The 16,435-nt window shown below is 40.1% G+C and overlaps 1 protein-coding gene across 1 annotated transcript in view; it reads right to left on the bottom strand.

The window, feature by feature from the left end:
* Nucleotides 1–9,836: 9,836 nt before the first annotated feature.
* LOC137235249 (glutamate receptor ionotropic, kainate 2-like) overlaps nt 9,837–16,435 on the bottom strand; it is a 650,404-nt gene continuing 643,805 nt past the window's right edge. The window contains exon 5 of the mRNA XM_067758330.1: nt 9,837–9,998. Coding sequence (XP_067614431.1) covers nt 9,837–9,998 — 162 coding nt within the window. The remainder of the gene's footprint in view (nt 9,999–16,435) is intronic.

The following is a 16,435-nucleotide window of genomic DNA, read 5'->3' as shown; positions in this document are numbered from 1 at the left end:
AAACATTCAATAGCAAAAATAGCTGTTAGTGCAAGTATGGTATTATCCGTTGTAGTCGACGGTAATTGTGTTACATATGGAAATTGCGAATAAGCATCTATACAGATAAGCCACATTGAATTAAATATTGGGCCGGCGAAACAATGCGTACTCTTTCTCAAGGACCTTTTGCTTCTGGCCAGCTGATATATTCGCGTGCAGGAGCCGGATTAGCCATTTTGCAGATGTCGCATTCACGTGCTACCTTTGCAATTTCATCGTCTATTTTTGGCCACCAGACGTGATGTCGAGCCAGCTGTTCTATTCTGACGATTCCCCAGTGCCCCTCGTGTAACAATTGCAAATTTTTTGATTTTAAAGTTTTTGTAATGATAATTCGATTTACCGCACTGTTTAAACACAACAAATTTTTGTAGATGGTTAACGAAAACCTACGATGAAAGTATGGTTGGATGTCCGTATCCCCCGGAGATAACTTTTCAGGCCAATCCTTTTCGACAAAGTTACGGACTTTTGTAAGGGTGCCATCTTGAATTGTATGAAATATTATGGCAAACTTCACTTAAGTCGAATTGTTCATCGGTACTCACGGGTAACCGAGAAAGTGCGTCGGCATTACCGTGTGCATGTGTGTTGCGGTATTTGATGCTGAAATTGTACGCCATTAAAATTAAAGCCCAACATTGTAAACGGTGCGACGTCATTTGTGGCAGACTTTTACTTGGATTGGAAATATGTACAAGTGGCTTATGATCAGTAATGAGACAAACTTTCGACCATACAAGTATTGATGAAACTTTTGAATACCATACACAATGGCGAGGCCCTCCTTCTCAATTTGACTGTATTTAAGTTGGTGCTTTTCCAACGTTTTCGACGCGAAAGCAATCGGACGTTCGTTTCCATCCGAATTGATGTGCGATAATACAACGCCAATTCCAAAAGTCGATGCATCCGCGGCAAGGCCTAGTGGTAACTTCCCATTAAAATGTGCTAACTGTTTAGCATTGATAATATGTGACTTCAAGGCAGTAAAAGACTCTTGCTGTGTAGTACCCCACAAAAATTTCACATTTTTACGACGTAGCATGTTGAATGGCGCTGCTAGCTGGGAAAAATTTAGTATGAAGTTGCAATAGTAGTTTATTTTACCTACAAAAGCTTCTAATTGCGCCAAGTTACTAGGCGGTTTCAGCAATTTAATAGCTTGTACCCCTGAGTCATCTGGGAGTATTCCCTTTGCGCTAATTTTTCTACCCAAATACTCTATTTCTTCCTTCAAAAAGAAACATTTCTGCCTTTTGCATTTTATGCCATTGTCTTTTAGTACCTTCGTGACTTGCTCTAGGCGACCTATGTGTTCTTCAATTGACGGTGCGGTTATAATTATATCGTCTAAATAATTACCACATCCTTCTATGCCATGGAGGAGTTGTTCGAGATAGCGCTGAAAAATTGCGGGCGCACTGGCGATGCCATATGGCAGTCGTTGCTACTGAAAGAGGCCTAAAGGAGTGTTCACTACCATCATTTGCTTGACTCTTCATCGATTTCCATCTGTAAATAAGATCTATTTTGGAAAAATGAGTGCCCCGACGAATGGTGTGTAAAACCCCTTCGCGTTTTGGCAAGGGGTATTGTTCAATCTCTAATTGCGAATTAATAGCAATTTTAAAATCGCCACAGATTCTCACTGAGCCATCAGGCTTTGGCGCTAATACAATTGGTGACGCCCAATTGCTAAATTTGATGGGTTTCCAAATACCTACTTTGATAAGTCTATCAGCTTCTTCACGAAACTTTGTTACTTGTGCAAATGGTACTGGACTGCTTTTAAAAAATTTGGGCGTAGCCGTAGCTTTCATTTGAATGGTTGCTTTAAAGTTTTGTATCGAATCGGAGGTAGTATTGTCAAAAATATCGTGGTATTTCTTACACAATTCGTTTATTTGTTGTGAATAAGCTTCCATTTCGGAAACGTTGGCTATTTTGGTAATCTCAAAACCAAATTCTCTGAAAAGGTCTAAGCCAAAAAGATTGTAAGAATTTTCTACATTTGCTTCTATTATCACAATACTTTTCTGCTTGTTTCCACACCTTTCTTCAGTGTGTAATTCACCCAAAATTGGAATTGGCTTCTGCCCAAATGCGTACAAACTCTTGGTGCACTTTACCAATTTTGGTTGGTTCAATAAATCGTATGTTTTTCTATTTATTATTGACACATTAGCCCCTGAATCTAATTGAGACTTTATTGTTTTGTTTTTAATTTCGAACTCAATCATTTTCTTACTTTGTTCAGATTTTATTATACCTGTAACTGCATTCACTGCATCTAATGTGTCAATACGATATTCATTTTCTTTTTTGCCTTTATCGGAGTTTCTTTTCTTACTCATTTGTTTTGTTTGCTTTGATATACAGACTGTTGCAATATGTCCCTTTTTGCTGCACTTGTTACAAATGACATTTCGAAATTTACATTGTTCTCTTGAGTGAGAATGACCACAACCTGAGCACGATTGTAGTTTCACTTGCTTTGTTGAGTGCTTATGTACCTGTTGTTCATTCTTATTACTTTGCTTATTACCTTCATTCCTCCCGACTGTGTGTGTTTGCATAGCGTTTACTTGCGCTAGGGATGAAGTATTATTCTCTTTGAGTTTCGCTACAGTTTTAGTTGTTGCCTCAAATGTTTCGGCAATTAAAAGCACATCTTCTAATGACGGCTGAAGCTTTTGTAGAGCGGCGGTACGTACTTGATCAAAAGGGGTGCGAACTATGATTTGGTCACGTATCATTTCATCAACAAAATTTGCTGTACAATTGGTTGCGGTACAAATGAATTTGCATTCTCTTGCGATACCACGTAGGTCAGCAACCCACTCTCTGTGCTTTTGAGTGTTTTTCATTTCCCGCTTGAAGAACTCGTAGCGAGCTGCCACTACATGTCTCTTTGAGTGGAAGTGTTCTGTTAATTTGGATGTTAATTCCTTGAAGGTCAGCGATTGGAGATTTGTTTCACCAACCAAATTCTACAATAACTCAAACAATTCCGTACCAATCCACGATAGAAAAAATAATTGTTGCTTATCTGGATTGTTTACCGAATATGCCACGAAATGTTGCGAAAGCTGCTCCAAGTACGATCCCAATTTTGTTGGTCTTTATTAAACGAGTGAAATGGTGGGACCACTGTCGCTTCTCCAGGGCGACTTGACTCATTCGGGGTAAAAAACGATTGATGCATGGCCTGCATCCACTGCTTTTGCTGTTCGAGCAATGATGTTGCAAAATTTTGCTGCTGCTGGATTATTTCCTCAATAGCCTGCTCGTTTGCCATTTTATTTTATGCAAACTTTTCTTTTTTTTCCCTCGTCACCAGTAATGTTATGTTTGCCAATTTTAAATACACCAGTTGATTTCTATTAACATAACTTTATTAAATATAATTTATATACGAAAACGTGGAGGGTAAAATGCTATACGTATCTTTTTCTTTCGGCGGTCAAATCGAGAAGAAGCAAAAAAGGTTGTCCGCTTTTTTAGCTGTCATTTACAGTTCTTACTGTCAGTGTTGTAAAGTATTAAAATACATGTATATTGGAACGATTTTCCGTCAACCCTTGTCAAATTTGGTTTTGAGACAAACCGGTTTCGGCGTTGTGCCATCATCAGTGTCGATTTTCGTTCTGATCTGTTGTTGTCATTTGTCCTGTATTTATAGTTCGTAGGTATATGAGCAGGTATTGTCAAATTGATGCTTGTGTATATTTAGTTATGTGTATGTGCTGTGTGTTCGTTCAGAACCGAGGGTGGTTTACTAATAGATTTTTGTGGCTGACTGGGGTAGGTAGAAATCTGTGATTTTAGTCGTTTGACCTTCTTTGTCGGTTTTTTGTTTTGGTGTCTTAATTGTTTTGTGTTTATTTGTTGTTGTGCGTTTGTCTGTTGTACCTGTGTGATTAAGTTGTTTCCTGTAAACAAGTTTTAAAGGCTCGAATATTGTGTCAGAAATGGTGTTTATCTGTTCGTTTATTATTCTACCGTAGAATGTTTTCTGTTTGTAGATTTCCATGTTTTCGAGTACGTTGAGACGTCGGCCCTTTTCTTGTATGTGAAGAACCCTGACTGTTTTATTGATGTTTGCTGGGGAACATTCATTCTCGACCATGTGATTCGCGAAGTTAGACTCGGGTATAATGTTTGGATTCCGTATTTTTTTGTTGTAATCTCTAATATGTTCTCTGAACCTCGTTCTTATTTGCCGTCCTGTTTGTCCTATGTAACTATGCTGGCATCCGCAGGTAAGCTTGTATACGCCGTGGCTGCTAAACGGATCCTCTGAGTTAATGTTAGTTCTTAGTTTTCGCCCTAGATTGTTCGATGTTTTGAATGCTGTGTTAATGTTGTATTTTTTAAAGAAATTTGCCAATTTATATGTTGCTTTTCCAGTATATGTCATAGTAGTCCAGCTATTATTTTCTTTTTCATTATTTCTTTTTGGTTCTCCATTTGTCCTTCTGAGCTTATCTACTAGTGCTTTTTTATATCCGTTGTTTGCAGCGATATTATATATGACCTCAAGTTCTCTCTTATATGCCTCTTGTGTAAGAGATGTTCTTTCAAGTCTATGTACCAAGTGCCTTAATGCTGCATTTTTATGATGTTGAGGGTGATTTGAGGTATTGTGTATTATTGTGTCTGTGGCCGTTGACTTTCTATATATGTTATAGTTAAATCTTTTGGCTTCTTTATCAATATTTATCGTGAGGTCTAGATAGTTGATTCCTCCGTCTTTTTCGGTTTCCATTGTAAATTTTATATTGCCGTGCTGTTTGTTGAGGTACTCCAGTACGAGCTCTTCGTTATTAGTAGTTAAAACGCATATTATGTCATCCACGTATCTAGCATAAAATGACACGCCTAATTTGGACTTCAGCTCCTGTATGTACTTTTCTTCCAGATTTTGCATGAACACTTCCATAAGAATTGCTGATGTGGGGCTTCCCATTCCAAGACCGTTTGTTTGTCTATATATTTTATTGTTGAATTTAAAATAGTTTTGACGTAAAGTGGTTCTTAGCGTATTTGTGATTTGCATACTTTTCACTTTGTTTTTTGTGTTATGAACTATTGTTGAGCTAACTATGTCCAAAGTCTCCGATAGTGGTATAGATGGGTATAGATCTTTTATGTCAAAAGATACCAATTTGCTGTTTCTTGTTAGCTCTACGGTCTCGAGTCTCTCTATTAGTTCTGTTGTGTTAGCTATTGCATATTCGTTCCTTAGCTCCAGAGTGTCTATCAATATCGTTTTTAAATATTTGGACAGTTTGTAACATGGTGCCGATTTAAAATTAATGATGGGCCTCATTGGCGTGTCCGGCTTGTGGATTTTTGGTAGCGCAACCAGTGGAGGAGCCGAAGGGTTCATTTGGACCAATCTATGTGCCATGTTAGAATCTACTATATTTGTTGCATTTTTTATAGCAACTTTGATTTGTTTTTGGTATTCATCTGTGGGATCCTATCTCATTCTACGACATTTCATTTCCTCTATGAGATCCTCGGTTTTGGATATATATTGCTCTTTTTCGATTAGCACAGTGGTGTTTCCTTTGTCCGCTTTCGTTGTGACAATATTGTTTTTCCTTAGTTTATGCCGTAGATTCTTTATTGTTTTCTCCTCTGTATTCGGTTTTTGTCCTTCCTGTGCTTTCACCTCCTTTCTTATGATTTCCCTGCACATGTGTCTTGCGTGCTCCTGTTCTTCCTGTGGTATCAATGATATTGCGATCTCCGCATCTACAATCGCTTGCTCCGTTTTTCTTACTGTATTCTGGTCCATGATATTGTGCTTCAGGCCCTTTCGAGAAGTTGTGCCTCTTCCTTGGTAATGGCCACTGTTGTGAGGTTAACGAACTTGTCATGAAACTGGTGAGTGTTTTGGTTTTGGTTACCCTCTCGTCGTCCTGCCAGCTTGTCCAATTTTCGGTTCAGCGACCTGTATTTTTGTTGTTGTTCCTGATCGACCTCTGTCTTAATGCGGTCGAAGCATTCCATTAATACAGTCGTAGGTAGTTATTCTGCCAATCTTAAATGGATAGATAATAACTCGGCATTTATCTCATCCTTCTTCGAGTATAAGCTTTCCAATTCATATTTTAAAAAATCCTTTTCCGCTTTTTTAACTGTTTTCCTGCTAGATTTGGTATTTGCCTTTATTGTTATTTTTGCGAATTTCGGAGTAACATTCAATTCCAGGCATTGTTTGTTGAACCAAATGCTCACCTTTGCTTTATATATTTTCAGTAGGCGTCGCTTGTAAATTGTTAGTAGTCCGTTCGCGTTCAAGTTAAAAGCCTGACAAGCAATAACTGACTTATTTTGTTTGGTTGATTTTCCGACAGGGTGGATAAATGATGTATATTGGAACGATTTTCCGTCATCCCTTGTCAAATTTGGTTTTGAGACAAACCGGTTTCGACGGTAGAATAATAAACGAACAGATAAACACCATTTCTGACACAATATTCGAGCCTTTAAAACTTGTTTACAGGAAACAACTTAATCACACAGTTACAACAGACAAACGCACAACAACAAATAAACACAAAACAATTAACACACCAAAACAAAAAACCGACAAAGAAGGTCAAACGACTAAAATCACAGATTTCTACCTACCACAGTCAGCCACACAAATCGATTAGTAAACCACCCTCGGTTCTGAACGAACACACAGCACATACACATAACTAAATATACACAAGCATCAATTTGACAATACCTGCTCATATACCTACGAACTATAAATACAGGACAAATGACAACAACAGATCAGAACGAAAATCGACACTGATGATGGCACAACGCCGAAACCGGTTTGTCTCAAAACCAAATTTGACAAGGGATGACGGAAAATCGTTCCAATATACATCATTTATCCACCCTGTCGGAAAATCAACCAAACAAAATAAGTCAGTTATTGCTTGTCAGGCTTTTAACTTGAACGCGAACGGACTACTAACAATTTACAAGCGACGCCTACTGAAAATATATAAAGCAAAGGCGAGCATTTGGTTCAACAAACATTGCCTGGAATTGAATGTTACTCCGAAATTCGCAAAAATAACAATAAAGGCAAATACCAAATCTAGCAGGAAAACAGTTAAAAAAGCGGAAAAGGATTTTTTAAAATATGAATTGGAAAGCTTATACTCGAAGAAGGATGAGATAAATGCCGAGTTATTATCTATCCATTTAAGATTGGCAGAACAACTACCTACGACTGTATTAATGGAATTCTTCGACCGCATTAAGACAGAGGTCGATCAGGAACAACAACAAAAATACAGGTCGCTGAACCGAAAATTGGACAAGCTGGCAGGACGACGAGAGGGTAACCAAAACCAAAACACTCACCAGTTTCATGACAAGTTCGTTAACCTCACAACAGTGGCCATTACCAAGGAAGAGGCACAACTTCTCGAAAAGGGCCTGAAGCACAATATCATGGACCAGAATACAGTAAGAAAAATGGAGCAAGCGATTGTAGATGCGGAGATCGCAATATCATTGATACCACAGGAAGAACAGGAGCACGCAAGACACATGTGCAGGGAAATCATAAGAAAGGAGGTGAAAGCACAGGAAGGACAAAAACCGAATACAGAGGAGAAAACAATAAAGAATCTACGGCATAAACTAAGGAAAAACAATATTGTCACAACGAAAGCGGACAAAGGAAACACCACTGTGCTAATCGAAAAAGAGCAATATATATCCAAAACCGAGGATCTCATAGAGGAAATGAAATGTCGTAGAATGAGAGAGGATCCCACAGATGAATACCAAAAACAAATCAAAGTTGCTATAAAAAATGCAACAAATATAGTAGATTCTAACATGGCACATAGATTGGTCCAAATGAACCCTTCGGCTCCTCCACTGGTTGCGCTACCAAAAATCCACAAGCCGGACACGTCAATGAGGCCCATCATTAATTTTAAATCGGCACCATGTTACAAACTGTCCAAATATTTAAAAACGATATTGATAGACACTCTGGAGCTAAGGAACGAATATGCAATAGCTAACACAACAGAACTAATAGAGAGACTCGAGACCGTAGAGCTAACAAGAAACAGCAAATTGGTATCTTTTGACATAAAAGATCTATACCCATCTATACCACTATCGGAGGCTTTGGACATAGTTAGCTCAACAATAGTTCATAATACAAAAAACAAAGTGAAAAGTATGCAAATCACAAATACGCTAAGAACCACTTTACGTCAAAACTATTTTAAATTCAACAATAAAATATATAGACAAACAAACGGTCTTGGAATGGGAAGCCCCACATCAGCAATTCTTATGGAAGTGTTCATGCAAAATCTGGAAGAAAAGTACATACAGGAGCTGAAGTCCAAATTAGGCGTGTCATTTTATGCTATATACGTGGATGACATAATATGCGTTTTAACTACTAATAACGAAGAGCTCGTACTGGAGTACCTCAACAAACAGCACGGCAATATAAAATTTACAATGGAAACCGAAAAAGACGGAAGAATCAACTATCTAGACCTCACGATAAATATTGATAAAGAAGCCAAAAGATTTAACTATAACATATTTAGAAAGTCAACGGCCACAGACACAATAATACACAATACCTCAAATCACCCTCAACATCATAAAAATGCAGCATTAAGGCACTTGGTACATAGACTTGAAAGAACACCTCTTACACAAGAGGCATATAAGAGAGAACTTGAGATCATATATAATATCGCTGCAAACAACGGATATAAAAAAGCACTAGTAGATAAGCTCAGAAGGACAAATGGAGAACCAAAAAGAAATAATGAAAAAGAAAATAATAGCTGGACTACTATGACATATACTGGAAAAGCAACATATAAATTGGCAAATTTCTTTAAAAAATACAACATTAACACAGCATTCAAAACATCGAACAATCTAGGGCGAAAACTAAGAACTAACATTAACTCAGAGGATCCGTTTAGCAGCCACGGCGTATACAAGCTTACCTGCGGATGCCAGCATAGTTACATAGGACAAACAGGACGGCAAATAAGAACGAGGTTCAGAGAACATATTAGAGATTACAACAAAAAAATACGGAATCCAAACATTATACCCGAGTCTAACTTCGCGAATCACATGGTCGAGAATGAATGTTCCCCAGCAAACATCAATAAAACAGTCAGGGTTCTTCACATACAAGAAAAGGGCCGACGTCTCAACGTACTCGAAAACATGGAAATCTACAAACAGAAAACATTCGACGGTAGAATAATAAACGAACAGATAAACACCATTTCTGACACAATATTCGAGCCTTTAAAACTTGTTTACAGGAAACAACTTAATCACACAGGTACAACAGACAAACGCACAACAACAAATAAACACAAAACAATTAACACACCAAAACAAAAAACCGACAAAGAAGGTCAAACGACTAAAATCACAGATTTCTACCTACCCCAGTCAGCCACACAAATCGATTAGTAAACCACCCTCGGTTCTGAACGAACACACAGCACATACACATAACTAAATATACACAAGCATCAATTTGACAATACCTGCTCATATACCTACGAACTATAAATACAGGACAAATGACAACAACAGATCAGAACGAAAATCGACACTGATGATGGCACAACGCCGAAACCGGTTTGTCTCAAAACCAAATTTGACAAGGGATGACGAAAAATCGTTCCAATATACATTATTAAAATACATGTTAATTTGTTTAGATACATATCACCTTCAGTGATTTTAGGCGAGGGAGATTAGGCTTTAGCGGCGGACAGAATCCGACTGCAGCTCATAGTTCCAAACGCAATTACCTTAAACAAAATGCTTATACCAAGGTTCATAAATGGTTTGGTAAAATCGATTACACTTTCCCTTGCATACGTGATTGTCAAAGAACCAACGGCCAAATCGGCTTTCTAGAATTTTGAAACGAGAAGATATAAATTTGAGCAATATATATATTTGAATGTACTTTTGCCACTATATGTAATGCAATACTCGCCTATCTAAACTAAGAGATACAAGCTAATTTATTATATAAAACTTGTTATTATTATTTTTTCCGTAGAAAACAGGCACGATATCGTATAAGGATGGATTGGATAAATCGGTACTTCAACCGGTTCGCGCGTTCCCCCTACTGGGCATCCGGCTCCTTTATGAGGACGTCACGTCAGCCCCCTTATGGACATTCTTTCTGAGCTCCTCACGATGACCCGCCACTGGGGACACTTATATTAATCTTATATATACTATTTTATATGTATTATACTATAAATTTTTAGCAGTCGACCGCTTTGTTTGTTTGTTGAGATTTTTTGAAGTGCAGAATTAACCCTTTTCGGAGTAATATAAAACATTTTGGTGTTACTTCAAAATTTGTCACCAAAATAGAGCAATGTGAAAAAGAATGGAGTATTAACACTTTTCGGAGTGCTATTAAAACTGATGTTGGTGTACCTTTCAAATTTAATACCAAAATACAAACTTTAACACTAGTCAACGCTGCTGCTCGTTGTATTGAATAATGACGGATGTGAACAATATCATTATACTCAGTTGAGCAGAGCTCAAAGAGTATATTAACTTTGATTGGATAACGGTTGGTTGTTAGGTATAAAGGAATCGAGATAGATATAGACTTCCATATATCAAAATCATCAGTATGGAACAAAAATTTGATTGGGCCATTTCCGTCCGTCCGTCCGTTAAAACGATAACTGAGTAAATTTTGAGGTATCTTGATGAAATTTGATATGTAGGTTCGTGGGCACTCATCTCAGATCGCTATTTAAAATGAACGATACCGGACTATAACCACGCCCACTTTTTCGATATCGAAAATTTCGAAAAATCGAAAAAGTGCGATAGTTCATTATCAAAGACGGATAAAGTGATAAACGTTGGTAGGTGAGTTAACCTTATGACGTAAAATAGAAAACTAGTAAAATTTTGAACAATGGGCGTGGCACCGCCCACTTTTAAAGGAAGGTAATTTAGAAGTTTTGCAAGCTGTAATTGGACAGTCGTTGAAGATATCATGATATAATTTGGCAGGAACGTTACTCCTATTACTATATGTATGCTTAATAAAAATTAGCAAAATCGGGGCCGACCACCCCCTTTAAAAAAAAATTTAAAAAAATCAAATAAAAAAAAAAAGTTAATATCTTTACAGTATATAAGTAAATTATGTCAACATTCAAATCCAGTAATGATATGGTGCAACAAAATACAAAAATAAAAGAAAATTTCAAAACGGGCGTGGCTCCGCCCTTTTTCATTTAATTTGTCTAGGATACTTTTAATGCCATAAGTCGAACAAAAATTTACCAATCCTTGTGAAATGTGGTAGGAGCTTATATTCTAGGACGATAACTGTTTTCTGTGAAAAAGGGCGAAATCGGTTGAAGCCACGCCCAGTTTTTATACACAGTCGACCGTCTGTCCTTCCGCTCGGCCGTTAACACGATAACTTGAACAAAAATCGATATATCCTTACTAAACTCAGTTCACGTAATTATCTGAACTCACTTTGTAGTGATACAAAAAATGGCCGAAATCCGACTGTGACCACGCCCACTTTTTCGACATCGAAAATTACGAAAAATGAAAAAAATTCCATAATTCTATACCAAATACGAAAAAAGGGATGAAACATGGTAATTGGATTGGTTTATTGACCCAAAATATAACTTTAGAAAAAAACTTTGTAAAATGGGTGTGACACCTACCATATTAAGTAGAAGAAAATGAAAAAGTTCTGCAGGGCGGAATCAAATGCCCTTGGAATCTTGGCAGGAATACTGTTCCTGGTATTACATCTAATCTAATTCTAATATTCTAATTCTAATATATATTATAAATGGCAAAGTTTGGATGTGAAGATGTTTGGATGTTTGGATGTTTGGATGTTTGGATGTTTGTCCAGACGTTTGTCTTTGTGACTCAATAACGCAAGAACGGCTGGACCGATTTGGATGAAATTTTGCACACATATAGCCAATATTCTAGAAGGATCTACTAGCTATATATTTTTCAAAAGGGGCGTGGTCTCCGCCCCTAGGAACAGTTATAATTTAATTATTATATTTTTTCGTCTTTGCGACTGAATCACGCCAGAATGGCTACACGGATTTTGATGAAATTTGGGACACAGACAGTGGTCTACTAGCGAAATTTTTTTCGAACATGGAAAGAGGGGTAGGGGTCCCACGACCCCTTCGAGAAATAATTTTTCAATAATTTTTACACATTATAACTTTACGTATACTGGCCTTCACCAATATCACAGACTCAAGGGGTCAAATAAGTCGAGGGCTTACAAAGTAAGCAGTGACACCCTCCGCCCGCCCCCCTTTATCACCCCCTCTGGTGTAAAATCTATAAATTGTTATAACTCAATATAAATTTTCTTCTAAATCAATAGTTTTTGGTATCTGGTACATACAGAACGAGATCTAGACAATTTTGGAGGAACGATCAGTGGTCCTCTCCTCTACTCCCGCCATCCGCCCTCCATCAATTGTTTTTATTAGCACGCTTTTATTAGCTTTACCTGTGTGTTTCTATGTAACTTTTTAATCGCTCCAATGCGCCTGCTGCCTTATTAACATGGTTTTATAATTAGCTTCACCTTATTTGTAATCCCGTAAGGGTCATATCGAGACCCTTCCGGGATCATTTCTGGATGGTTTTCGGGATCGGTCCGGGATTACGCCGGGGTAATTTCGGGACTTTTTCAGGACTATTTCGGGATCATTTTGGGACCCTTCCGGGATCATTTCTGTATAGTTTTCGGGATCCGTCCGGGATCCCGTCGGGATTATTTTGGGACATTTTCGGGACTATTCCGGAATCATTTCGGGACTATTTCCCGATCATTTGGGGACCCTTCCGGCATCATTTCTGGATGGTTTTCGGGATCCGTTCGGGATCCCGTCGGGGTACTTTCGGGATCATTTGCGTACCTTCGAGAGATAAATTCTTGATGGTTTCCGGGATCATTACGGGACTTTTTCGGGGTTATTTTGGGTCCCTTTAGACATCATTTCTGGATGGTCCTCGGGATTCGTCCGGCATCCCGTCGGGGTCATTTCGGGACTTTTTCGCGACTAATACGGGATCATTCGGCATCATTTCTGGATGGTTTTCGGTGTCCGTCCGGGATCTCGTCGGGGTCATTTGGGGACTTTTTCGGGATCATTTGGGGGCTCTTCCAGCATCATTTCTGGATGGTTTGCGGGATCCGTCCAGGATCTCGTCGGGGTCATTTGGGGACTTTTTCAGGATCATTTGGGGGCTCTTCCGGCATCATTTATGGATGGTTTTCGGGATCCGTCCGGGATCTCGTCGGGGTCATTTGGGGACTTTTTCGGGGTCATTTTGGGGCTCTTCCGGCATCATTTCTGGATGGTTTTCGGGATCCGTCCGGGATCCCGTCGGGGTCATTTGGGGACTTTTTCGGGATAATTTGGGGGCTCTTCCGGCATCATTTCTGTATGGTTTTCGGGATCCGTCCGGGATCCCTTCGGGGTCATTTCGGGACTTTTTCTCGACTAATGCGGGATCATTTGGGGACCCTTTCGACATCATTTCTGGATAGTTTTCGGGATCCGGACGGGGTCATTTCGGGACTATTTCGGGATCATTTGGGATACCTACCGGCATCATTTCTGGATGGTTTTCGGTATCCGTCCGGGATCTCGTCGGGGTCATTTGGGGACCTTTTCGGGATCATTTGGGGCTCTTCCGGCATCTGGTTTTCGGGATCCGTCCGGGATGCCGTCGGGGTCATTTCGGGACTTTTTCGCGACTAATACGGGATCATTTGGGAACCCCTTCGCATCATTTCTGGATGGTTTTCGGGATCCGTCCGGGATCCCATCAGGGTAATTTCGGATATATTAGGGCTCATTTGTGAACCTTTCCGGCATCATTTCTGGATAATTTTCGGTATCCGTCCGGGATGCCGACGAGGTCGTTTCGGGATTATTTCGGAATCATTTGGGATACCTACCGGCATCATTTCTGGATGGTTTTTGGGATTCGTCCGGGATCCCGTCGGGGTTATTTCGGGACTTTTTCTCGACTAATATCATTTGCGGACCCTTTCGGCATCATTTCTGGATAGTTGCCGGGATCCGTTCGGGATCCCGTCACGGTCATTTTGGGACTATTAGGGGGTCATTTGAGAACCTTTCCGGCATCATTTCTGAATAGTTTTCGGAATCCTTTCGGGATCCCGTCAGGGTCATTTCGGGGTTTTTTCGGGATCATTTAAGGATGTCTTTCAGGATTCGTCCGGGAACCCGTCAGGGTAATTTCTGGACTTTTCCCAGACTATTTCGGGATCATTTTGGGACCTTCCCAAGATCATTTCTGGATGGATTTCGGGATTTGTCCGGGATGCCGTCAGGGTAATTTTGGGGCTATTAGGTTTGCATTTGAGGACCTTTCCGGCATCACTTCTGGATGGTTTTCGGTATCCGTTCAGGATCCCGTCGGAATAATTGCGGGACTTTTTCGGGATCATTGGCGTCCCTTCCGACATCATTTCTGGATGGTTTTTGGGTTTCGTCCGGCATCCCGTCGGGGTCATTTCGGGACTTTTTCTCGACTAATACGGGATCATTTGCGGGCCCTTTCGGTATAATTTCTGGATAGTTGTCGGGATCTGTTCGGGATCCCGTCAGGGTCTTTTCGGAACTATTGGGAGATCATTTGAGGACCTTTCCGGCATCATTTCTGGTTAGTTTTCGGGATCCTTTCCGTGTCCCATCAGGGTCATTTCGGGACTTTTTCGGCATCATTTAAGATTGGTTTTCAGGATTCGTCCGGGATGCCGTCAGGGTCATTTTGGGACTATTAGTGATCATTTGAGGACCTTTCCGGCATCACTTCTGGATGGTTTTCGGTATCCGTTCAGGATCCCGTCGGAGTAATTGCGGGACTTTTTCGGGATCATTTTTCTGGAGTATGTCGGGGTCATTTGGGGAATTTTTCGGGATCATTTGGGGGCTCTTCCGGCATCATTTCTGGATGGTTTTTGGGATTCGTTCGGCATCCCGTCGGGTCATTTCGGGACTTTTTCTCGACTAATACGGGATCATTTTCGGGCCCTTTCGACATCATTTCTAGATAGTTTTCGGGATCCGTTCGGGATCCCGTCAGGGTATTTTCGGAACTATTAGGAGATCATTTCAGGACCTTTCCGGCATCATTTCTGGAAAGTTTTCGGGATCCTTTCGGGGTCCAGTCAGGGTCATTTCGGAACTTTTTCGGGATAATTTAGAGATGGCTTTCAGGATCCGGTCGGGGTCATTTAGGGGTGCGTTCGAGATCCCGTCAGGGTCATTTCGGGACTTCTTCGGGACTATATCGGGATCATTTCTGGATGGTTTATGGGATCCGTCCATGACCCCTTAAGGGTAATTTCGGGACTATTAGGTGATCATTTGAGGACCTTTCTGGCATCACTTCTGGATGATTTTCGGTATCCGTTCGGGATCCCGTCGGAATCAATGCGGGACTTTTTCGGAATCATTTGGGATTTCTTCCGGCATCATTTTTGGATGGTTTTCGGGATTTGTCCGGGATCCCGTCGGAGTTATTTCGGGACCTTTTCGGGGCTAATACGGGATCATTTGGGGATCCTGTAGGGGTCGTTTCGTGACTTTTTCTGTATTATTTCGGGATCATTTTGGGACCCTTTCGGCATAATTTCTTGATGGTTTGACGGATCCATCAGGGTCATTTCGGGACCATTTTGGGAACATTTGGGGAACTTTCGAGATCATTTCTGGATCCGTCCGGGATGCCGTTGGAGCCATTTCCGGATTTTTTGTTACTTTTCCGGGATAGTTTTTGCACCCTTCCGAGATCATTTCTGGATCTGTGCGGGATCCCATCTGGGTCATTTCCGGACTATTTCGGGACCATTCTGGGATCCTTCCGGAATCATTTCTGTATGGTTTTCGCGATCCGTCGTGGATCCCCTGGGAGCCATTTCGGAACTTTTTCTGGAGTATGTCGGGATATTTTCTGGATGGTTTTTGAGATCCGCCCGGGAGCCTGTCAGGGTCATTTCGAAACCTTTTCGGGATCATTTTGGAACACATTCAGGGATCATTTCTGTGTGGTTCTCTGGATACGTCTAGAATCGTGTCGCTGTCATTTCGGGTTTTTTTGGGACTATTCGGGGAACTTTTGGAGACCCTTTCGGGGCATTTCTGGGTGGTTTTCGGGATCCGTCCGCGATAGCGTGGGGGTAATTTCATAGCTTTTTCTGGATAATTTCGGTATCATTTGGGATCCTATCAGGTTATCAGCTCATTTAGTTCTTTTTTTTACT

The sequence above is a fragment of the Eurosta solidaginis genome, chromosome X (assembly GCF_040869045.1).
Source record: "Eurosta solidaginis isolate ZX-2024a chromosome X, ASM4086904v1, whole genome shotgun sequence".
NCBI lineage: Eukaryota > Metazoa > Arthropoda > Insecta > Diptera > Tephritidae > Eurosta > Eurosta solidaginis.
The sequence above is the reverse complement of the archived record's forward strand: the minus strand, read 5'-3'. Positions and strand labels throughout refer to the sequence as shown.